This window comes from Nothobranchius furzeri, chromosome 15, assembly GCF_043380555.1.
Source record: "Nothobranchius furzeri strain GRZ-AD chromosome 15, NfurGRZ-RIMD1, whole genome shotgun sequence".
Lineage (NCBI taxonomy): Eukaryota > Metazoa > Chordata > Actinopteri > Cyprinodontiformes > Nothobranchiidae > Nothobranchius > Nothobranchius furzeri.
In genome coordinates, this window is record NC_091755.1 from 1,253,078 (window position 1) to 1,278,787 (window position 25,710).

General features: G+C 42.5%; 2 protein-coding genes across 2 annotated transcripts in view; both read left to right on the plus strand.

The window, feature by feature from the left end:
• Positions 1-715: 715 nt before the first annotated feature.
• Positions 716-9,479, plus strand: LOC139063372 (E3 SUMO-protein ligase ZBED1-like). Its single transcript, XM_070545099.1, has 8 exons — positions 716-764; positions 3,319-3,517; positions 4,027-4,117; positions 4,374-5,356; positions 5,548-6,008; positions 6,716-6,831; positions 6,945-7,004; positions 9,405-9,479. The coding sequence occupies exons 1-8, from the start codon at positions 716-718 to the stop codon at positions 9,477-9,479; spliced, it is 2,034 nt and encodes a 677-aa protein (XP_070401200.1).
• An 11,225-nt stretch (positions 9,480-20,704) lies between these two features.
• The window catches only part of LOC139061472 (uncharacterized), a 33,731-nt gene continuing 28,725 nt past the window's right edge, over positions 20,705-25,710 (plus strand). The window contains exon 1 of the mRNA XM_070545282.1: positions 20,705-22,017. Coding sequence (XP_070401383.1) covers positions 21,954-22,017 — 64 coding nt within the window. The 5' untranslated portion in view covers positions 20,705-21,953. The remainder of the gene's footprint in view (positions 22,018-25,710) is intronic.

Genomic DNA, 25,710 nt, shown 5'->3' on the forward strand with positions numbered 1-25,710 from the left:
TAAATTAGAAAATTTGCTTGTTTTTATTTTACCTAAAATGAGCTGCTAAATATCAGCAGTTTTCTTGCCCTGATCATGTTTTGTTGTGTTGAAAAGCTAAAAAAGATAAACCTTTTGTGCTGGAGCAGGGAAACAATTAAAACATGATGGATATGGAATATAGAAGACCAGGGTCAGAAAGCTGGTGTAAAAAAAATACTAGTGGTACAAAATGACAGGGCCAATTTTTGGTCCCAGTCCACCCCTGGTTGTGGTACAAATGAAGTGAAGGATAGTAGATGATGTGATCTGTGAGGAGAATAGTTGGATTACTGTGTGTACTTGTACAAAGTACTGGCTTTTGATTAGATTTTTGTTCATTTTTTTAGTGAATATCATGAAGAGTCTTCCAAGAAGACAAAACCAGCATCAAGAGGAAGAGAAGCACATCAGGCTGTAAACAGGCAAGGATTCAAGCCTAATTTTTACTTCTCTGTCTGCATTGGTTCGGATAGACGCAACGCTGTTATCTGTTGTTGCAAGGGCTCTTCTGCAGCCACGCAAGGACAGGCGGAGTTCAAACATCTGTCGAGACTGAGATCGCAAGCTTAGGATGAAAAGTGAGCCAAATTTTTATTTTATGTCAGACACAAAACATCTCACTGAGAAAGTCAAATGTTTTGTCACCTGTGACTGAAGAAGTACAAAGATACACAGCAAGCGTTTTTATTCGAGGATGGACATGACAAAAAATGCGGGTTTAGAGGTGGTGACCATAGGAAGAGGTGGGGGAGAATGAGAGACAAATTATTCTGTATGACACGTCTCACCTTTATGTTAATATTGTTTTATTTGATGCACTCCACTTTGAACTGCACCAATCCAGCGACTGCTGCATTGTAATAACTAGTATTAAAGGTGAGTACACCAATATTTGCACAATAATAATTTCTGTTTTAAACTCTCAGTGACACACTTTGCAGGGTGGATTTGGCATTTAATTTTTCTTGGCGTCTGAAAAAACATCTTCTTTTGCCCCCTTTATTTGACTTTCGGCCCCCTTTATTTTGGTCCAAGATCATTACTGGGCTGGCCCTAATAAAAACCTTCTACACCCCTGCTTAGTAGACTTAATGAAGTATTAGTAAGCCAGTATAAAAATGACTGAAACACAAATTTACATATTTGGCATTATTGACCAATATTTTTGATTTAATTTATTTGTTAAGAACATCAAGATGCATCACAGTGAACATTATAATAAGCTGGGCGGACACTGTGCGACTTTTTCACTCGTAACACAGCTTCAGCTCAAACTGTACGATTTCAGCGCAGGGCAGATCTCACGAGTCATGTGCTCACTGTACGTCTGGTAGCAACACGTCGGACCTAAAATATGCTAAAAATAGCAGTTTTTACACAACAGACTTTTTTGTCTTGTTTTGCCTGTTGTCCTTCGGGAGTGCTGCAGGAGGACACACAGGGATTTATGGGGGTTGGATGAGGAAACGAAATAAAGAAAGTAAATCTGTGTTTTGTGATCAGTTTAATTTGACATGAACACGACAAACACACATTGTGAGTAAAAAAATGTGTAGAAATAAAAACGAACAACGTGAGTTATTGGGGAAATAGCGGGGAGCGGAGTTGATGCATGATTGCGAATGCGCCATGAGCGGTTCTGATACTTTTTGGGTCGCAGCTGCTCGCAGCGCCGCTTCAACCCTCATGAGGAACGAGATAAATATCAAACACTCCAGAAGTCCGTGCGAGCTCACGATTGCTGATCAGTAGCTGGTCACGTGGTGTTAATCGCCTCTCGTAACCCCCTGTACACTACACGACGCTCAGCGCTAAACTCGCCCCGATCTTGTGGATTCTCGCACGAGTGGAAAATCGGCTCAAAAAAGTGAAAAAGTCGTACAGTGCACGCCCGGCTTACTGTGTGTGTGTGTGCGTTGATGCCTGGGCCGAGCTGACGGAGCTCCCGGCTGCAGTTTTGTGTGTAGGGAGGGGCGGGCGCTCTATCTGACTGGCCAATCACAGAGCGTGAAGACAGTCAGTTACCCAATGAGGATTTCATTCAGCACGATTACAGATATTTACGAGTTTTACACTCGTTTCTTGCTCGTATTCGTCAAAAATGCTTTATCCGTACGCTCATAGCTGTAACCACCCTGCCTCCTCCTCCTTGCTACCTGCCGGCTGTGATCACAAGCAACAACACAGTAGTTCCCGCTGCTTCTTCGGGAAACGGCGCAAAAAAAAAAAACATCAATAAAACTTGGGATGTTGTAGGCGTGGCGGTGGGATTTCACCTATGTAAGGGAAACCCTGGGGGAACTACTGTGGTTCTCCTGTTTCAAGATATAGAAGTAAGCCAAAGCAGAGAGCAGCAGGATTTGAGGTCTTCTAGAGGGGCTACAGCCTCATTTATATTTCTCCAATTGTTCTAGTGTATTTCATTAGGTAATACAGTGTTGGTTTTCTGTGATGGTATTGGATGGATATCGATCGATATCAAACCAGATATCAGTATTGGTAGTAAAAAAAAGTGGATCAGTGCATTCACAACTGAGATGTTTGCCCTCTCCTGGACATTAAATCAACACAGGCTTTACAGGCAAGAGCCAGGATAGTGAGCCCTAATAACTATTTTTTTGTGTAATTTCTGCTGCTTGGTGTAGTATTTTGATTTGCTGGTTGTGATTGTTCTTTTGAAATTGAAATTGTAGTACTAATTTCCCTCTCTCCATCAGTTCTCCAGTCTGATGTTTCTGAACCTGTCTCCACTGCTACAGAGGTTGGTAAACTTTCCACCTTTTGACTCTTTACTTCAGTTAAAAGTGAAATGTCATAAAAATTCCTTAGTAGTTTATACATTTTTCTACTTAAACATTTAAGAATATTACAGGGAAATATTCACAAACAATATCTCAATCATGTTGGATGGAATTATATAGGCCCCTGAAATTTTTATTGTTTTAATCTGGGTAATAACGCACTCAACACAGATAAAAAGAGCCCCTGCAGCTGCTATCAGGACCTGTGAGTCCTTGATTTAAGCCAGGGGTCGGCAACCCGTGGCTCTGGAGCCGCATGCGGCTCTTCCATCCATCTGATGCGGCTCTCTGTGCTTGTAAAATAATGAATGGATATTTAAATAAAATGCTTTATATTTTACTGCATTAATTTTACATCTGTATGCTAGGCCTGTAGCGACGCTTCGATGACGTCGAGGATTCGATTCTAAAAAAACGTCGACGTCAAATCCGGAAGTCGACGCACCACGTGACCAAAACAGAGAGAACAAAAACTCCGTTCATCTGATGGACTCAGACTCAGCAGCAATGTCTCAGGTACCCCGGCGCCCTACCTCAAAGGTGTGGGAATATTTTAAACGGAGCACAAAACGTAAAAGTGCCGTTATTTGCTGTCTTTGCACCACGGAATTGGCTTATCACACCAGCACAACGTCCATGTGGGAGCATCTGAAGCGGAGGCATCCCATTGTTACCCGTGACTCCCGCGAACAGAAGTAAGTAACATTATATCATATGTTTGCTAACTTGATTGCATGTTTGTGTAACATGTGCGTGAGCTCTGCGCACTTCGGTAGGGCGTGTTTGGTTTGGCTAAACAATAAACATGGCTGTATTTAGCTAACGTTAATTAGCGATAGCATATAATGCTGTGTTCAATGACAAAATGTATTGTTGTACAAAACATGACTTAACATTACAAAATTAGCCACACCAGCATTCTCAAATGACTTAATCGTGGCATAGCACTGCAATAAGGCTAAGAGCAGATTTAAGATGCCATACTTTCATAGCTGTTGTTCTGATATGCTCCAAATGTGTTCTAATTTGCATTCTGCAAAGCCTATACTTGTGTGTAGCTTATGTTGTGGTTTTTATTTATTTTTTATTTGGCAACAAGGGCGGGCGGCAAAGTAATGACTTTATTGCAACAGGGAAACATGTTTCTAACTGTGCATTTGACTATAAACGTTTTTAATCTTTGAATTGATTTTGTGTTTTCCAGAGCAAAGCAAAGAACCTTGTCGTCTTATCTTGGGCAAGAGATGCAATGCACACCTCAGAGGGCAGCTGAGCTGAATAAAAGGATCTTGAAAGTAAGTAATAAATATTAGCTAACTGTTGCTTGCTTTCAGCATCTTTTAGGAGGAAACTGCTAACTATGTAAAAAAAAATTCACCCTCATTTAGATAAAAACAGATGACAAATAGGACAAAATAGGGTCCAGTGTCTATAATCTCCAGCGTTTGCTTTTGTTGGCTTCTTTTTTCTTCATGTCCTTGTGAGATTTGTCTAGTAATTAACTGTTAAATGCTATGTTGTTTCTATATTTATATTTTCCTTATCTTACAGTTGATTGTTAAAGACATGAGGCCTTTGTCTCTTGTTGAGGGTGACGCCTTCATCGATATGGTCGAATACGCCTGTCCCGGCTTCAAATGTCCATCCAGGTGGTGGTTCACAAACCAGTTGGAAAAGACATATGAAGATACTCTGGAGAATTTAAAGAAGAACATAAAGAAGAGGTCCTCAAAAGTCACACTCACCACTGATGCCTGGACAAGCATTGCCACTGAGGCCTACCTTGGCGTGACCTGCCATTACATCGACGACAACTGGGAGATGGTCTCATTTGTCCTGTGTACAAAGCCCCTCGAAGAGCGACACACAGCAGACAACATCGCTCTCTGGATCGAAGAGGTTGCTGAGAAGTTTGATTTCTCTCTTCGCAATGATGTCCAGGCAATAGTCCACGACAATGCAGCTAATGTTGTGAAAGCCCTACGGATCCTTGAGGAGAGGCATGGTGTATCTTCCCTTCGGTGTGCTGGCCATACAACACAGCTGATAGTCAACCAGGCTCTGAAACACCCCCAGATCAGCAGGGCGCTTGGGGCAGCAAGGGAGCTTGTCAGCTACTTTCACAATAGCAATTTTGCCCTCCTTAAACTAAAGGCCAAACAAGAGCAGATGGGCACTCCTCAACACAAATTAATCCAGGATGTAGCTGTGCGATGGAATAGTTCCTTTTATATGATTACACGCCTCCTTGAGCAGCGCTGGCCTGTAACTGCAACCCTTTCAGACCCAGAGGTCACTAAGGCATCAAAACGTTACCTTGATATGAAAGCTGAACAGTGGAGCCTCTTGGAGGAATTACAGCAAGCACTTGAGCCATTTGAGCAAGCCACTGTCTTCCTTAGTGGAGAGGCATACGTCACAGGATCTGTCCTGCCGCCTCTGGTGAAAGGTCTACAGAAGTCCACAGAGAAAACATTTGATTCTGCTCCCATTGCCACCTTCCAAACAACAGTCGCTGCAGAGATTGCTTCAAGGTCAGTGTAATTATTCTGGTCTTGAAATCTAGTTTTAAACTAACTAAATGTATTTTAAATTAAGCTTTCCCAGTTTGCGTCTTAATGTTTTCCTCATAGGTATATATCATAGAGCTGTTGCTTCTACTAGTCTTTCCCTCCAAGCACTTTGAATTTATGTAAGTGTAAAAATCATATCAATTATGTTTCAGATGGAAGAATCAGACTTCATATGATGAAAATGAGAATGTGAGCATCTTCGCGGCAGCCCTTGATCCACGATTCCGAAAGCTGAAATTTCTTTCCACTGATGATGTCCTGAAGGTAAAAATCAAACTTCAGAGCCTTGCACTTGAAGCCAGACCAGTTCTAGTGAAGGAAGAACCTGAAGCTGATGTCTCCCACCAGCAGCATGATGCCATGCTGAAGCCAAAGTCCGTCCTACACTCACTGCTTGGCTCAGATGAGGAGGAGCTGGAAGATGACGAATCAGGCCGGGAACAGAGAGAAGACGCTGTCAGGAATGAGTTGCTTGTGTACTTTGGGGAGAAACCCATTCCAAAGGACCGAAACCCACTCCAGTGGTGGAAGGAAAATGAAGTGAGATTCCCCACCCTGGCTGTTGTGGCAAAGTCTTATCTGGGCGCCCCTGCAACATCCACAGCGTCTGAACGTTTGTTTTCAGCAGCAGGGACAGTTGTCAACAAAAAAAGAGCTAGTCTCACCAAAGAGCATGTGGACATGCTCACATTCCTCCACAGCAATTCAGAGTAGGCAGTGCAGAGGAGTAGTACAGTGTGGAGATGTGGGAGGGGAAAAAAATAAAAATATAGACAGTTTTAAACTGCATACACTAACAGAATAACGGTTCAGTTTCATTTTGCAATAACTGGGACACACTGAGGAATGTGTGCTGTGCACTGCACAGTGTTTTGTTTTGCACTGCATTTTTAAAACTATACAACAATTTTTTCTGTTCAGGCTGTAAAACTGGGTGCTCTTCCTTTAGAGACTGTTAAACAGTTTTTTTGTGTTAAACACTCAGGGATGTTCATGCTGTGACCTGCACAGTGTTCTGTTTTGCACTAAAACTACTGCTTTTATTTTGTTTTAAGCAAAAGATGTTTGACTTTGGAAAATTGTTGTGTAATAAAGCCATTTATACAATTTTGGGGGTATTTATTTAAAATATTTTGGTTTTAATCAATTGTACAGCAAAAAAAAAAACAATCATAAGATTAATCATTTAATTAGTCATTAGAATAGTCGACTATTCGATAAAATAATCGCCAGAATAATCGTTTTGAAAATAATCGTTTACCTACAGCCCTACTGTATGCCAATTCTAAATGTAAAGATTGTCTGCGTAAACCTGAACAGGTCCAACCCGGTCTTACTGTGAGACCGGGTTGACGGTCACGCTTGTGCGTAATCATATTGGCGCATTCTGGATGCGACTCCACATTGGAGACAGGAACAAGCGCTATTCAGCCAAAGTTTCATAATCAGGGAACATTTTCTAAGTGACAAGTTTCGCTTCAGTCGGAGGAATCTTCCCGCATGCGCTCTGGTTCTGCGATGCGTTCCAAGCCCCTCTCCACATCTTCAGCTTGCTGTGCACCGTACGTACGCGCTGACAGCGAGCTGCGCTGAGCAGTGTCCAGCTCAGGTGTTCAGATCGGAATCTTTTCTTGAGTGATTTAGCTGCATCTGCGATGTACGTAACGAATAAAATGTCAGTTCATCTGCATGCGTCTGGGTAATTCTTTCTATTCTTTCTCCGTCAAAATAAACGGTCAAATACAGGGAGAGGGTGCTCGCTGCAGAACCACAAAGGCGGAGCTGCACCATAAGGTGGAGCAGCACCAGAGTCAGCCCCGCCCACTCACGCAAACAGCCTAGCCCACTGACTTTTTCAGTTTTGCTTTTTTTAATCGCAAACTAACCTGACCCACATGAATTACGGCTGTTACTAGTTTACAAATGTTAATGCTATGTTCTATGCTCCAATTAAGCAAGATACATATAACTTGCTACATGACAAAGCCTGAATATATCCCGAAATGAAAAGGTTTCATTTAGCAAATATCCGCCCATAGCCGCTCCAACAGAACCAAGGTACAAAAGCATTTAAGGACAAAGGCTTAGTGGGCTCTAGTAGTCTAATGGCAAGATCATCGAACTTAAGTTTTGCTTTCCCCTCAGCTGATGTTGGTTCAACTCTCGGTGGGGTCGACAACAATCTATTTAGCCAGCTGAAACATTTAATTTGTTTATATTTTAGTTGTAATGTTTATTTTCTGCAAAATATTTATGTCTCTAAAAGTTCTTGGAATTTGGTCGTTCCTAAACAGCATTTTAGTTGAAACTCTGCTCACAAATGGACTCACACTGGCTAAATAAACGAATTAAAAAAAAAACACATTAGTCATTGTATTTTAAACATGTACCAATAAATGGTTAAAAACGTAGTACTGGCAAGTGTAGCTAGAAAAGAAGTAAAAAGTTTGCACCGCTACCTGGAGGCGAACCTGCGCAAAACTACATGCCAAGCTGACTCCATAACCACTTGACCACTAAATCTGATAACAAGCTAGTGGCGTCGCATGTAATTGTTCCATCATAATTGTCCCATCCAGTGTGTTTTTGTAGATGGGATGTATGGTTTATTGGCGGTGTCTCAGTAAGTCATTTCAGAAATAATTTGTCACGAAAATTCACGGAATATCCAGATTTGAGAACCAAGACCAGACCCGCTTCGGGGGAGGAGACCAAATTGAAGCTGAGATGGGAGGAAAATGTGTGAATGAGGCCAAAAATGGCTTTGGCGTGTTTCTTATGAGGAAATGACAATATAACTTGGTAAAAAGTTCCAAAAGTTAGATTTTTAATTATATGGAAACTTTACAAAACTGTTCAATTAACTTCTCAACTCCGTCCTCAATCTTGCATTTTAGATGATATTAGCTATAACACCCTCTTTGGTTCCAGAATGCTATTAAGTCTGACAACTGGAAGGAATTGGACTGACTCTGATGGAATGGGTGGGGCTGACTCTGGTGCAGCTCCACCTTCTGGTGCAGCTCCACCTTTGTGGTTCTGCAGCAAGCACCACTTGAATACGGGAACTATCTGGTCAACACAAGCCCTGCTTTTAACTGTTCTGTTTTCTTGTGAAAATTGTTGCAAAGAGATATAATTTAACTTGATTAACACCAGAGCCAGGCGCACTGCACCGTTATCTCCGTCACTGTAAATGAGGGAAAAACAAAATGATCGGATCCTTTTCTGACCTTCCCCACCTACAAAGTTTAATTACAACAATCAAACGTGACAGAGCCTGGATTTGTATTCTGAACAGTCTAAACATGTTTTAAAAAGAAACGTATGACAAAAGTGACACCTGCTCAGTAAAACCACCAACAGGGTGAAAAATATCTAAATATTGTAGCAGAGACGGGCTACAACTTCTGGATCCACTTTATATAAATCGTTTTATTGATTATCTTCTTATGAAAGATAACTCTGACGTACACGAGCGACCGGTATTGATTGCTGTCACCTGTTGTGATTGGTTAAAGCAGCTCTCTGCTGTCTGAGGGTAGGCCCCGCCCACAACGCCGCGGCTGCTGTGGCTCCCAGTGCTTCCTTTAATGTGGGAAACGGGTAATAATGGCTCTTTGATGGGAACAGGTTGCCGACCCCTGATTTAAGCTAACAAAATAAAACCCAGAGATTTAAATATTACTACAATTGATAAGGATGCTCTGATCTGATTCAGTGATTTTAAAAGGAACAGAATCAGACGGATAAAGATCTAATTTAGCCTTATAAAACAACATATATGTTTAAAATTCATTGTGTGATAGACATTATCAAGTGAAAAAAATGGCTTAGTTTTAATTTTAACAAGTTCCTTTGCATCAAATTCAAGTTTATTATATATTACTATAAATTATTATATTTTATATAGAGCCAAATCACTACAACAGTTGTCTCAAAGCACTTCCCAAAGAAAAACAGTCCAACTATGTAGATCAGTTGATCCAATGATTGAGTTATGCTGCAGATGGACTTTAACAGACACCATAGTTGTGACGTGGGAGGTGTTCGTATGTACCACGCGTTCGAGCTACCCGGTTAACATGGCTGTGTAAGTTGCTGAGAGTAACCAGTAAAAGCTCTTATAATCAAATCCTGGTCTCATAGCTCATTTCCACATTTTTGTCAGAAGACGTCACGGATCTATCGCCAGTAAGCGTCATTTTTTTCAACGTTTGAACAGAAGAGGCATACCTTACAAGTGGCTAACGGACTAGCAAGAAAAAAATGGCGGAGGGTTTTCGCAGACCAGACCCGCTTGTCTTTGACGGGGACATTGCCGAGAATTGGCGTGTTTTTGAAAGGGAATACGACATCTTTATTGAGGCAGCCCACTCTGACAAATCTGACAAAACGAAAGCTTATATCATCCTTAATCTAGCAGGAACAGAAGCTATTGAAAGAGAATGCTCCTTCATCTACGCCGCAGAAATTAGGGCGCCACCCACAGGAGACGGAGCAGTCATTCATCCAGCAGAATCCAAAGAGGACCCAGACTGTCTAAAAAAGAAATTTCGGGAAATGTGTCACCCACAATACAACAAAATAATGGAGAGACACAAGTTTCATTCCCGAAATCAGAAACAAGGTGAGACTGTTGAGTCCTTCATCAGTGATTTGAAAATTAAAGCTAAAAGTTGTCACTTTGGAGATTTAACAGATGAGTTAATCTGCGACAGGATTGTTTGTGGCATAACTAATGACGGCATAAGGAAGGCTCTTTTACGTGACTGTGACTTAACCCTTTCCAAAGCCATTTCTATCTGCCGCGTTTATGAAATGACCGAGGAGAACACGAGAGCTCTGTCAAAACAGCCAGCCACGGCGGTGGATGCACTGCAGCCAAGCTCCTCCAGAGGGAGTCCCAGGACAAATTATAAACCTGCGAGCAGGCACGAGATGAAACTCATCACAAACTGCAACAATTGTGGAGGAAATCACGCTGCACAGAGAGACAAATGTCCTGCATTTGGCCAGCAGTGCCACAAATGTCAAAAATGGAACCATTACAAGAAATGCTGCAAATCAAAGCCTCCAAATGAAAATCCCAAAAAGCAATGCTTTGTGGGTAAATACCACATCAAACAACCTGTACATCAGCTAGAGTTACAACAGCCTGACAGCAACAGTGATGACACATTCTATGTGGATGGTGTCGAGCCCGTTGTGGTTGTGGACGATATAAACACCCATAGAGGCAACTGGGATGAAGGATTTGTCACTGAGTCTACACATAAGAGACAAGCCTATTGAAATGAAAATCGACACTGGAGCTAAATGTAATGTAATGGCAAAAAGCACATTTCTCCAGCTGTCTGAGGGACAAATTTTGGGATGCAATAAAACTGCAAACAGGGTCCGAAATTAACACTCGCCACTCGCCAAATGCGAGTAAATTGCTCCATTTGGCGAGTAAATTTTTGAGCTCTACCTGCCACCTGGCGAGTAAATATTTGCACCAAATTAGTTATGTTTATCAGTCATCTTCCACGGATTTCTGATACTCCTCCCGCCTGCATGCAACGTACACAAACGTACGCGAAACGTGAACGCCGCATCAAACATCATTTCCACCTATCCCATTCAATCAGTTTATCAAGTTAGCAGTTAGCTTCGCGTTAAAACTAGCGGTGAAATGTGGCGGTTTTTAACTGGAGTCAGCCAGCCTTCCAAAAGAAAACTCGTCGAACTGGAAGAAAAACCACCAGGACCAGTGGCAACCAGAAGATTTTGTGAAAAGTGGCGAACTGGAGACGGCGGAGTCGTGAGACAATGGCTGCATTATGATGGCCATGTAGCGTTGCTGCCTTTCACAGACAGCTGGCCCTCGGCATTCTTCAAATATCCAAAAAATGCCCATACTTCCGACTTTGTCTTCTTTGAGGGATAATAAATGTCCCGAGTGCTGCCGTCTCCTCCTGCCATTATTTCAGCTTTAGCTTAAAGAAAGTTTTGGTCGTAAACAACAAAGTGCGCGTGTGCCGCCGGCAACTTCTAGCAGATGATACGGTGGCTGGTAAGGGTCACCGCGCCTACACAGCAGCCACGGTAATCCACCGAGATAATATATATGTGTATATATATATATATATATATATATATATATATATATATATATATATATATTTTTTTTTTTTTTTAAACAAGACTGTTATTATTGTCAACTTTTTTACCGGGGGTTACTGCTACACCGGTTACCGTGACAACCCTAGCCCTGACACACTTTCAGATATTCTCATGGTGCAGCTGTGTTCTCCAGAGATCAAGGACTAGGACCCAAATGAGGCTGTAATGCTTTGGCACAAAGACGGTGTCAGAAGCAGGAGGCCAGACTTCATGGACAGAGAAAACAAGGAGTCTGACTAGATTTCGATGAAAGAGTTCATAAAAACATCTCTAAAAATAAATAAATAAATAGTAAAAATGACAAAAGAGTTGTTTTTCTTATTAATTGATGTTTTAATTATTTTGTCACTCTGTTTGGAATCAACATAATATAGAATTACATGCTTTAGGTAGATCTAAATCATTTAGAATTTTGGCCGGTAAAAAATATGCTTGGCCGGTAGATTTTCATCATCTACCAGCCAACTTGGCCGGTGAGTAAAAAATTTAATTTCGGACCCTGACTGCAAACCTAGTGGCCTTCGGGGGCAGCAAGATCGAAACAGCTGGTTTTGCCACACTTCCCCTATCACTAGATGGACAGCTACACACACTACCATTCTTCCTTGTGGATCATGATGTTGTGCCACTACTGGGATTTTGAGCAAGTGTACGCCTAAGACTTGTCACACTGAGCCATCATGTCCACCAAGGCGGTACAGAGACTAACAGTGATTTTATCGACACTGTCCGTGACCAGTACAGTGATGTGTTCGGTGAAGAGCTTGGAAAACTTCCAATAACATACTCCATGACCCTGGACCCTGAAGTGCAGCCCGTCGTCCGGCCAGCACACCGCATTCCTATAGCAATGCAGGCCCGAGTCAAAATGGAGCTCGATAACATGACCAGTAAAGGCGTAATTTCAGCAGTCTCCGAGCCCACAGACTGGGTTTCATCATTGGTGGTAGCGCACAAAAAAGACAAAGAAGAGATAAGGCTGTGCATTAATCCCAAAAACCTAAACGCTGCTTTAAAGAGACCACACTACCCAATGCGCAGCGTTGAGGAAGTTGCCACCCAAATGGCAGGTGCAACGCTGTTCTCAGTACTTGATGCAAAGAGTTCATTTTGGCAGATAAAGCTCGACCATAAGTCATCACTGCTAACCACATTCCGTACACCCTTTGGGCGCTATAGGTTTCTACGCATGCCATTCGGCATAAATTCAGCGAGTGAATTTTTCCAGCTCTCAATGGAGCAATTATTCGCCGGCTACCCTTGTGCAATCATAGTCGACGACATCATCGTGGGAGGTCGCGATGCAGCAGAGCACGATGCAAATCTAAAGAAGGTGCTCGATCGTGCACGAGAGATTAAACTCAGGCTAAACCCCCACAAATGTAAGTTTCGCCTTGACCAAATTTGTTACGTGTGACATCTGTTCACAAAAGACGGTCTCAGGGCTGATCCCACAAAGACTGAAGCTATCACGAACATGCCAGTTCCCCAGGACTCCCTGGCCGTACAGCGTTTCCTCGGTATGGTTAACTACCTGGGAAAGTTCATCCCAAATCTCAGCAGCATTGCAGCACCGCTTAGACACTTAACACACAAGGACACCGTCTGGTGTTGGCTCCCACAGCATCAACAGGCATTTGAAAACCTCAAGTCCTGTTTAGCTAGCGCACCAGTCCTGTCATATTTTGATGTAAAACAGCCGGTGATTTTAACCTGTGATGCTCCACGGTATGGACTGGGTGCTGCATGTCTGCAGGGTGCAAAGCCAGTAGCGCACGCGTCCCGCACGCTCACAGACACCGAAACACGCTACGCACAAATCGAAAAACAACTGTTGGCAGTTGTGTTTGCGTGCACCAAGTTCAGAGATTACATATATGGGAAACCCATAACGGTTGAAACAGACCATCAGCCCCTTGTTACAATTCTAAAAAAGCCAATCCACACTGCCCCAGCTCGCCTACAGAGGATGTTACTGCAGTTACAAGCTTATGACATAAAGCTAGTCTACAAGAAGGGTAAGCACATGTACCTTGCAGACACTCTGTAGCGAGCCCCAAGCAGCAGTGTTTCCCGAACACAAGGTGAAAACAACGACTTCGAAGTGATGTCTCTCAGCTACATCTCTACAGCCAGGTTGGAGGAGCTACGAGCTCACACAGCAAGGGACCAAGTCCTGCAAACTCTAACCACAGTGATTCAGAACGGCTGGCCCAACAAAGACCGTCAGGTTCCGCTTTCCGTGCGTCCATTCTTTCCATACAGAGAAGAGTTGATTGTGGAGAACGGTGTTGTTGTTAAAGGTCAAAGAACTGTCATCCCCGACTCCCTGCAACAGGAATACATAAGCATCATGCACAGAGGTCACCCAGGCTTAGAAGCCACAAAGCGCAGAGCAAGAGGCACTGTATTTTGGCCGGCAAAGAACAAAGACATAACAACAAAACTGCTCTCCTGCTCAGCATGCAACAGCACCCGACCGCACCAACAGAAGGAACCTTTAAAACTACATCCGGTTCCTACCCTGCCTTGGTCTACAGTCGCCACAGACATGTTCGAGTGGCATGGACAAGAGTACATGGTGCTAGTCGACTCCTACTCAGGCTGGTTCTAAATCGACTGTCTCCAGGACACATCTTCGGCAGCTGTGATCACCAAACTGAAAAGACATTTTTCAGTCCACGGGGCACCTCACACCCTGATTTCTGACAATGCAAGACAACACACCAGTCAGCGTTTTAGAGAATTCACTCAGCAATGGGACTTTGTCCATGTAACCAGCAGTCAAGAATACCCACAGTCTAATGGACTAGCTGAAAGAGCCGTTCGCAGCCCCAAGCTGTTGATGGAAAGATCTCATAGAGATGGGACAGACGTTTTCCTCAATCTTCTAAACATCAGAAATGTTCCACGTGATAAAACGCTGGGATCACCTGCAGAACGTCTAATGTCCAGGCAAACCCGTTCGACTTTTCCTGTCAACACCACACTGCTGGAACTGGCCCCAAAGGACGCTGAGCTGATCAGTGTGCAACTCAAAAAGAAAAGGCTCATCCAGAAGCAGTACTACGACTCAACAAGCCGCCCATTGCCACCACTCACGGAAGGTCAAGTCGTCAGGTTGCAGGCTACTAAGGGACACTATCGCCTTGGCACGGTGAAGGAGGTGTGCAGCGAACCACGCTCCTACATCATCGAATCTAATAGAGCAGGGGTGTCAAACTCAAACTCACAAGGGGCCGAAATGAAACTCTGGGACGGAGTCGAGGGCCAAACTTAATATTTTTTGAAAAAGTGACGGCAAATTTGCACATTTTCTTTATCAACATGTATGCAATTTTGAACCTTTAAATTTGGAAACAAACTTATTTCTGCATTAACACTGAATGTGGAATAAACAAATTACACACGAGCAAGTCAGTTTTAAATAAAATGCATCAGTGGTATTCATTACTTGTGGTATAATCAGCATTTTTAAAATCTATTCAGGATTTATGTTTTCTTGTTTATTCATTTTTCTTATTTTTTATTCTCCTTTTAATCTCCTGTAATGCATGTCATCACTGCTGTGACGTCTAGCGTTCCCCACTGAGGAACAATAAAGGGATTTTCTATTCTATTCATCTATCTGCAGCCTTTCCACTTCCTGTTTACTGTAGGTTAAATCTTTTCTCACGTGCCAACAACAAAATAAAATATCATTTTATCTTAAATGAAAATGCAACATCTCACCTGTTAACTTTCATGTTTTGGAGCAGAAAAAGAGCATAAAACCAACATATTTAAAGCTCAGTTTGTTCCACTGGTTTACTGTGATGCTCACCTGTTCCAGCCAGATACCTGCATCATGGGGTTGATCTGAGCTGAGGAGGAGACTCCTGTTGTTTTGTTCATCTTCATCATAATAATGACAACATTAGATGACAACAGGTGCTCACATAGGTTTGTGCTGATGAACATGTCTGAGCAGCTTGACCACGTTGTTGTGTGTCGGGGAGGAAACACAACCACAGAGTCGTGCTGGTTTGAGCGTGTCGCTGCTCGCTGGAGTTATATCAGCTCTGTCTGGACGTTAGTTGGAACACTTTTTCTTTCAGTCGTGAACACATTACTGAGCGGCTAGAATCTCCGTTTCTGGGCTTCAACGTCAGAAAATAGCTGAGTAAACTCGGCGCTGAGTGAGAGGAGTGTAGTTTGTCCGAGACAGCGGAGCTGCAGAGACCGGCAGCAGGCGCTGGAAAAAACACAAAGGAGGGGGCTTCGTCGGCTCCGCGCTGACGCCGCAAAGCATCATGGGAGTTGAAGTCTTTGCGGTAAAAACGGCCAGCGGGCCAGTTTTAATATATTTTTGATATTTATCTCGCGGGCCACATAAAAATGCTCCGCGGGCCGCATCTGGCCCGCAGGCCTTGACTCTGACATCTGTGTAATAGAGGAACCTATAGGAGAAATCGTCGCCACGTCCTACCCGTTGCAGAGCCACCACCACCCCGACAGGTCAGCCCTGCACGTCTCTGCCCCCATCCTGCTGATCCTGCCACACTGAACACTCCTTCCCCTGCTCTAGGACCCCAGCAGACACCTCCACCAGCTGGAACGCCCACTTCACATTCCAGCGTGCTACAAGTTCCTGCAGTTTGCTCTTCCGCCGAGATATCACACAGTAATGCTCCCTATGTGACACGCTCAGGCCGCATTTGTAAGCCTAACCCCAAGTACAATGTTTAAAAAAAATAATAAAAAAAGGGAAGGTGATGTATTAATGCTACTTTGATGGTTCTTATCTATCCAGTATTCAGTTGTGATGTCAGACAACCAGATTCATGTTTATGTTCCTGGACATTTGGGTTTGGAAAAAAAATAATAAATAAATGTTATAAGAATGTTATAAGGGTTTGAAAAAAAAATGTTACAAGACTTTATTAGTTAATCGCCAATTAATGTTCAACACCATTTCACATCTCCTACTTTGTAAAGTGATTTGGATAGTGGGTCATTAGTATTTAACTTTGTTATGCATAGCATATGTTGATTTTCATTGATTGCAATAACTAAAAGGAGAGGATGTAGATCAGTTGATCCAATGATTGAGTTATGTTGCAGATGGACTTTAACAGACACCGTAGTTGTGACGTGGGAGGTGTTCGTATGTACCACGCGTTCGAGCTACCCGGTTAACATGGCTGTGTAAGTTGCTGAGAGTAACCAGTAAAAGCTCTTATAATCAAATCCTGGTCTCATAGCTCATTTCCACAAACTAAGTTCATGTAATTATGCCAAATACTTAAAAATTTCCTATTTAAGGAACCTAGCAGATTGCATGGAGACACTGACTAGTGTCAGCGTCTTTACAGCAATCACCATACTAAACAAGCATTTTGCAATGTGGAGAGGAAAAATCCTTTTTAACAGGAAGAAACCTCCAACAGAACCAAACTCCGTATGAGCAGCCATCAGGACCTCAGAGACTTCTGCACTGAGCGGGTGATTTTTTGAAGGAGGACATCTTTGGAATTGAACTAACTCTCTGTCAACAGAAACACAAATCAAACACCATTAGAGACTCCCCAGTCCTCTCACTCATGAACAAATGAGGAGATTTTTGTAGGGACAGTTAATGATTAAATAAATAAGCATATATTAGACAAATGAAAAAGGATCAGGCCTCTGATTTTCGCAGATGATGTGGTCCTGTTGGCTTCTTCAGAACCTGATCCCCACCCATCACTGGAGCGGTTCGCGGCCGAGTGTGAAGCAGCTGGGATGAGAATCAGTTCCTCTGAATCCGAGAAGTGGGAAAAGGGTAGAATGCCTACTCCAGGACAGAAATGAAGTCCTGCCCCAAGTGGAGGAGTTTTAAGTATCTCAGGCTGTTGTTCACGAGTGAGGGAAAACTGGAGCGTGAGATCGATAGGCGGATTGGTGTTGCGTTTGCAGTGATGCAGGCGTTGTACCGGACCGGTCTGTCGTGGTGAAGAGAGAGCTGAGTCAGAAGGAGAAGCTCTCGATTTACCGGTTGATCTATGTTCCTACCCTCACCTATGGTCATGAGCTTTGGGTAATGACCGAAAGAACGAGATCGCAGATACAAGCGGCCAAAATGAGTTTTCTCCGTAGGGTGTCTGGGCTCTTCCTTAGTAATAGGGTGAGAAGCTCGGTCATCCGGGAGGGGCTCGGAGTAGACCTGCTGCTCCTCCACATGGAGAGGAACTGGTTGAGTTGGCTCGGACATCTGGTCAGGATGCCTCCTGGACGCCTCCCTGGTGAGGTTTTTCAGGCACGTCCAACCGGGAGGAGACCTAAAGGTAGACCCAGGACACGCTGGAGGAACTAGGTTTCTCATCTGGCCAGGGAATGCCTTGGGATTCCCCCATAGAAGCTGGCCCAAGTAGCTGGGGAGAGAAAAGTCTGGGCTTCACTTCTTTGGCTGCTGCCCCCGCGACCCGACCTTGGATAAGTAAGCCATAACAGATGGATATTTAACATACCTGATGAGCTCAACAAACAAAACAAATGACATTAAAGGCTGCCCGTTTCAGTTGCAGTTTCTTACACTTTATGTTTAATTGTGTAAAAAAACTGTCGATTGCTTTTTGGAATATTGCATTAACTGGAAACGTACAGTAAACTATCTGATGGCATCTTCATCTGCGTGAGTTCAGATAAATGCAACGCTATCTCAGTGGCCTAGTGGTAGGGTGTCCACCCTGAGACTGGGAGATCAGGGTTCAATTCCTGGTCGGGTCATACCAAAGACTTAGGAAAATGGGACCCAATGCCTCCCTGCTTGACACTCAGCATTAAGGGGTTGGATTGGGGGGTTAAACCACCAAATGGTTACCGTTGCGCGGCTGTGTCTGCAGCTCACCGCTTCTCCAGGGGATGGGTCAAATGCGGAGAACAAATTTCGCACACACATCAGTGTGTGTGACAACTAATGGGACTTTAACTTTAATTTTAAGTTGCTGCGAGGGTTTCCCGATGGCTATGCAAGGATGGACAGGGTTGAGCAAACTTTTCTAAACATCCATCAAGACAGAGCACGAGCTTGTGATTGGTCAGGACGCCGCAATCTTTAAATTCATCAAGAGCACCGCCATTGCTCTCTCAAAAATAAAGAGAGCCAAAGTTATTTAACAGCAGAAGTCCAAATATACGAACACCCTGGAGTCTGAAACAATATGTAGAATACAGTGCTTATCTGTCACTAAACTAACTTGAAAATTTCTACTAATTATGTATAAATGTAATTCTAATAATGTCCAATTCTTGAAGTTTTGTATAAAATCAAAAAAGGTGTCATTGTAAAACTCTGTCCTTCATTAATTCTGCTGTTCTTTTCTGCTTCAGCTTTTTGCCTCATCAGACCTTCAGTCTGATGTTCCTGAACCTGTCTCTACTGCTGAGGTCAGCACATAATTCATGTTTTTTTTTACAATTTTCTCATAATTATGAGTCAGGTTTTTGGTAGTTTTTACAGTCACTAATAATTGCGAATCTGTTTTATATACACAGAGAATTCCAGTTTCATCCCTGGGAAATCTGGGAAATCCCTCAACCTTTGACGCTAACAATAATGGTAAACAAAATGATGTAAAATGCTGCAGTAAAAGTATATATTAATGCTCAGACATTTTGTGCACAGTAGGTAAAATTTATTTGTTACTCAGATGAAACCTCGGGCAGAACAAACCTACGTTTTTGGACCAAAATTACAATTTCTAACAACATGATCATGGAATTGTCAAAGTTGCAATTGTTTTGCAGTACTCCTGAAAATCCCAGGATCTGTTGTGTCAAGTATTTTAGACATCTGGTATTTTCCTCTGTGTTTCATTATAGCTGCAAATGCAGGCTGTCTGTGGTTGTATTTTAGATATCCAAACATACATTTGTAAGAATTGTATTGAGGATATTCTTAATTTATATTTTAAATTGTAAAAACACTTTGAGATATCAGTAATTACATTTATGACTAGCAACAATGTATTTTAACATATCCAAAAAGATTTTCATGATATCTGGTTACAGACAGCAGGAATATATTTCTAAAATAAACAACTGAATTATAGCTATCTCACATGATAGTTTCTCCTATTGACAATGTTCATTCTAGACAGGAAGAATGTCATTAGGAAGCACTAAATACCCATACACATGAATGGGAAATGTGACGTGATTTGTCCTAGGAAGAATTATATTTCAGACAGGGTTTGACGTTAACACTCGCCAAATGGGAGTAAATTCTCCATTTGGCGAGGAAAGTTGGGAGTGCCATCTGCATCTAAGGTGACTAAATGTTTGCACCAAATTAGTTCTGTTTATCTTATGTCTTTTTGACAGACTTCTGACGCTCCTCTCCCGTCTGCATGTTACGTACACAAGCATATGTGAAATGTTACCACTGCACCCTACATAATTTCCACCTGCCCCATACACATCATACATATCGATGTAGCGGTTAGCTAGCATCATTCCATTATTGGTTCTTTTTAAAACACAGGAAAGGTTTTTCTTTACCTTGCTGACGTACGTTTCGTTTGCTGACTGCCTGTGGATGTTTTGCAGTCGGCAAACGAAACGTACGTCAGCAAGGTAAAGAAAATCCTTTCCTGTGTTTTAAAAAGAACCAATAATGGAATTAGAAACTAAATACAGTAAGAACACACCAAAGATATCTAGCATCATGTTAAAACTAGGGAGGAAATGTGGCAATTTTAAACTGGATCCAGCCAGCCTTCAAAAAGAAAACAGTTTGAAATGGCCAGTATGCTAGAAAGAAGAATCGTAGCAACTCACTTGTCATGGAAAAAGACAAGAAGCTCAAGAATGTTCGAGAACATGAAAACCAACCAGGTTCAAACTGAGTCTCCACTCGTCACACCCACAGTGTTGGCACTAATGACCATGTCAGAGCAAACAATTAAAACGATATTTCGTACCATACATGCTAATGGAAAGAAGGCAGGGCAATTTTCTGACTCGAGTTGAGGTTCCTGTAAATCTTTGCTTCTTTGAAATGTCCCTGTTCTTAAAAGGAACCCAGGTTACAAAAACTTGTGGTTCTTTAAAGACAAATGTTAGTATTAGCTATATTAAAATGGTGTAAAAAACCTTCTTAATCTCTTAGTTTTTATAAAAATTGTAAAAATAGTTTAACTTGTAGGTCACCATCATTTGTGTCGCAATGCACTCTGGGTAGTGACGTCATTTAGTTGTACTTTGGTTGCAGCTTTGGGATCCTGTAGGGACTGTTCAGCGCCATCAACATGTCATCTGTTCAGCCTTTTCAATTTGAACCAGAGTGAAACATTAATGAGGACATCACTGACCATGTTTCACAAAATGAGCTGCAAAATGAAGAGCAAGAAGGGCAGGATGAAGTGAGTGCAGGACTAGGGATGGGTACCTTTGGCATTTGAATCGATCCGGTACTAATTACCGGTACCTACGAATCGATACCGGTACTTAACGGTACCAATTTTCGATACTTTTGAGTGTTTATTATTTTAATTCTCTTTTATAATTAAATACATATTTTTCTCAATATATAACAATATTTGATAAATATCACGATAAATAACATATAACTGTTTGTATTTTAACATTGTCCTTGTAGTTTTATAAGCTGATAATTAAACTGAAGCAAACATCTTTACTGTGAACTAAATTTACCGTGTATCTTCATTCCTTTTGCCGTCCTTTTTCATTTGATTTTTCCTACTGGGAAGTTAGAATTTCCAAGGAGAAAGCGAACGCACCATTAGCTGACAACAATGGTGGCAATGGAAGCTAACATATCAAGCTAACAATATCTTAAACAGTTTATTTAGCTGCTGGAGCAGATTAAAACGATGCCTCACACTTAGATCGTCACTGGTTTCGTCTTCACCCGTCACATTTAGTAAAGTGAAGCCCAACTTTAGAGCGCGTTCATGTTGTTCTAGTCGGAAATTCGGAGTTCCGAGGAGAAAGCGAACGCACCATTAGCGAAACGGAAGCTAATATATCAAGCTAATTATATTTACCTACTGGAGCAGATTAAGATGAGGATGTCTCACTTAGATAGTTGTCGCTGGTTTCATCATCCAGTTACCCATCACATTTAGTGAACTGGACCCAAGCTTTAGTCTGCGTTCTCTCTACCATGCTGCTCTGTTTACAACTGGTTCACAGCAAGCGACGACAAAACGCTACTGCGCATGCGCAGCTGTCTTGGCAAGTTCTCGTTAGGATGGACGGGTACCGAAACGAGGCACCGTTTGAAATGACGTGAATCGGTGCTCGGTCGGTACTATGGAATTCGGTCGGTACCTTAAAGAGTACCGAATTCGGTACCCATCCCTATGCAGGACAAAACCGGTGGTGCGTGTGCAGCAAATGCGTCTCCATGGTAACCGAGAGGGAGAGTGTTTGTTGTCAAGAGCTCACATTTTTGTCAGCAGAAGTTAAAGGTAAGCTATCTTGTGGCCAAACTGATCCAACTCACTTTTCTCTGTGTGTGTTCCACGGTAACAACTTGCCGCACATCAGCTGGCCACTGTGCCTGCATCTTGACATGTCTGAATCTGTCTTACTGGCAGCATCGTAAAATTTTTGAGAGCACTGTATTGATACACTTACTGCTTGTTTTACTGACGGTATAGGTGAATTATCAGCTTCATCTGTGGCAAGTGGTGTGTCCAATGGTTCGCTCAAAGTGACAGTAGCGGTGCTACATCGATATGTGTTCCCCCCTCAAGATCAATTTCTTTTCCACCTGGCTGCGAGTGGTAATGATCCACTTACAAAAAATAACCCTCACCCGTACCCTAACCATAACCATCCTGTCACCAAAAATTTATGTTTTGCATAATTATAATTTATGACGGTACTCTGTGTAGCTTGTTTTAGTTTGTTTTAGGGTTATGGTTAGGGTACGGGTTGGGGTAAGGGTTAGGACTGTTGGTCTCTCTTCCGTTAGACCAAGCACGGGTACGGAGTAGATGGAGTTAAACACCTTTAAAGTTGACAGAACGAGGAGACAAATGATCAGAAGTCCATTCACTGTTTCGCCGCTCGAGAGGGGGAGAGCCGTTCTGCAGCAAGTCCCGCGACCTGCTCTTGCCAGATGCTTCGGACAGACTCTCGCCGTTCTGCTGAAACGGCTGATTTTTATTGAAGATTACAGGAATGTTACATACGCAGTTTGCCATGTACATACGTCAATGATTATGACAGGTGAAAATAACAGCCTTGTTAGCGGACAGTCTAGAACATTCATCCTTGAAAGTATCAGGAACATCGTGATACATTTATGACAGGAGAAGATACATTCACGGTGCGGAGAGGCACTGAGTGGAGATGGAATGTGTACACTCCTTTCTCTGGTGCAGGAAAAGATACACAGCTATTAATCTTTGTGTGGAGGCCTTGAGTATCTGAGTGAGTTTCCATAGCATAAAATGAGCTTATAAGGTAAATATATATATATTGCCTTGTTAGGCAGGATCTAACATGTCACAAGAACTTGTAATTATAAGATGAGCAGAAACATCTCCCTTTTGGAGTTCCTGCAGCTGTTTTAAGAGCTTGTGCAGGAGAGAAACACAGAGAGGCCTTTAACAGTATAACATGGTCCCATAATAAAAAGAGTAGCATGTAAGAATGAATAATAAAAGAGCTTATATGAGAGTTACATATATTTTCAATCCCCCTTTTGAACTCTTTTAAGAGTTCAACAAAGATGTAGGAAATCAAAACAACAACAACCCAAATTCCATCAAAAAGAATATAATAAGCAGAGTTTAAAAACACCAATACAAACAATCAATCAGATTACATTTTCTCATATCTCTAGGAGTAAACTAATACAAAAACATGATTATACTTTCAACTGAACATGTCACAACATGTATGGATCGCATGCACACCCGTATGAGGGCGAAAAACCATAATTATGTACGTCAAATAGGGAAAATTCCCCCATGTCCCCTCATTTTGAGGCGAACACCATTTGGCACAGAGTGGGCATGCCTAGGACATCAATGATCAAAAGGAATAAAAACAATAAAAACAAAAAACTCATAGAAATAAACAGTTTAAGGGATTGTTACAGAAATCACTCAATATTCTCACACTCTAACAACATCTTCTTCATCATGAGAGTCATCACTTTCATCAGATGGTTCCCCTCCCAAATAGATGTTAGGATTGGCTAGTAACAAGGGCATCTGGATAATTGGGTCAGCAGGTGGAGGAGAGATGGCAATGGTAATCAATCTCTGGACTAGTTGCCTAAGACAGGGGATACAGCAACAACCGCAAGTGACAAGAATGGCAGCGAAGACAGACATGGACACCAGGACGGAGGAAACGAGCGATTTGTATTTACCAAATACATCAAGCAAAGAGTCCCACATGGAGGTGTCTACACCAGAGTGGGATTTCATTTTTTCTGTCAAAGAGCGGAGGCCGTCTAAGGCCTTAGTTAAGCTACCGTCCGAGGCCGTATTGTTGGGTATGTAAACACAGCAATCGTGGGAAAACATGGCACACACGCCCCCCTTTTTCAGCTAACAGCATGTCTACAGCAATTCTGTTTTGGAACGCCATCAAGGAAGTAGCCGATAGTTGTTGGTGAACTGCCTCAAGTGCAGTACGAGTGTAGTTACTTAAGAGTTGAACATTGAAATGGATGTAGTTAATGCGATCAACATTTTTATTGGGAGTTATCCAGACAAAAATAGATTCCCATCCGGCGGCTATTTGGTCAACTAATTTGTATTCGTCGGGAACGCCTCTGGGGACACCAATGGCATCTATATAAGTGGGATTGTGAAATGCAGGTAAAGCTGGTACAGATCGCTTTCGTCGGGTGTTAGAGTGAGAGCTGGAAATAGGTGTATCACGAAGTGTTACGGGAGTTACAGTGACAGGTAACAGTAAAGTAATAAGGGCACACAAACCTGAAGATTTCCTGGGAAAACCATTATAGAGTTGTGGAGCACCACACCACCACCATAGATTGGCACGCTTTTTGGGTTTGAATTGTGATGAAACTGACACGGTTGTATTAACGCACCAATTTGTGGTGACATTTCCTAGAAAAGGACCGCCTCGTCCAATTAGATGAATACAACTGAAGTTATTAGGGGCCACAATGTTTGAAAAGAAGGGTGTACCAATGTCATCACCTGGTTTTTGCTTAGGAAAGATTTGTCCAAACTTAGTACAATTAGAATTTAGGGAAGTCCCGTTCATCAAATGGAGGAAACATTTTGGAGGGATCGGCGGTGGTACAATACGGAGAGTAGGGCGAGCTGAAAGGCAAACAAGACAATCTTGATCTGAGGCATTAGCTGCTTGTTCAGCCAGGAGTAACCAATTGTTAGTGCTGGCGGAAATGCCGGTAACCGTCTGAAATGTCTCATCAACAGAAGGGCTTTTAGTGTCAATAGTTATCGCTGGTGAGGGTTTATTTACTTTATCCATGTCAGTTAACACAGGAGCGGGGTGAGATTTACTTAGCCCGACAATATCAAAGACCGTAGAGGTAGGTGAAGTAATATTACGGACACAAAGGTGCACTGTCCAGTAGTACCTTCCACTAATCCAGGGAGCGAGTACAAATAGGGTACATCCGAGAGAGTTTATTGGGCTAATTATGAAAGTCAAAGGGCCTGTTTTGGATCCGCCTTGTTTTATCAATTTGATTCTGGTACGCCAAGTTGTAGCTACTCCTTTGGAGTAGGATGACCAATCATCGCCTGTTTCAGCAACAAGACTGCTCCACTTCCATTGAGAATAAGATCCCCACGTTAAGTACCAAACATGCTCTTTCAGATCAGATGGCGTGTAACGACCATGGGCAGGGTTCGAGGGCAAAACATCGTAGGGGAGTGTAACCGTGGTGGCTGTGGATAATGGAATACACAGAGTGATTGCTTGGGTTAAATAGAGAAAATCAGAGTTACACAGAGGTGAGGGGGATGGGAGAGGTAGGGATCGTTTGTGTCGGTCAATAGGTGGGGTATGGGCTGTTGGTGTTAGCGGGGTATTCTTAGTGGATGTAGGGTGTGAGGGTGGCAAGGGGAAGTCATTACAGAGGAACAAAATAGCCAATGGGATACATAGCAGGATAACAGTGAGAAGTAGGATCAGGAGAC

Bases quoted from the DNA above. Each gene is read 5' to 3' on its own strand.
- LOC139063372 (XM_070545099.1), top strand. From the start codon at position 716: ATGGACATGACAAAAAATGCGGGTTTAGAGGTGGTGACCATAGGAAGA. The intron at 6,009-6,715 runs GTTTGTTTTCAG...AAACCTGAACAG, and splicing joins AACATCCACAGCGTCTGAAC to GTCCAACCCGGTCTTACTGT. The intron at 7,005-9,404 runs GTGTTCAGATCG...GTTATGCTGCAG, and splicing joins CTGAGCAGTGTCCAGCTCAG to ATGGACTTTAACAGACACCA.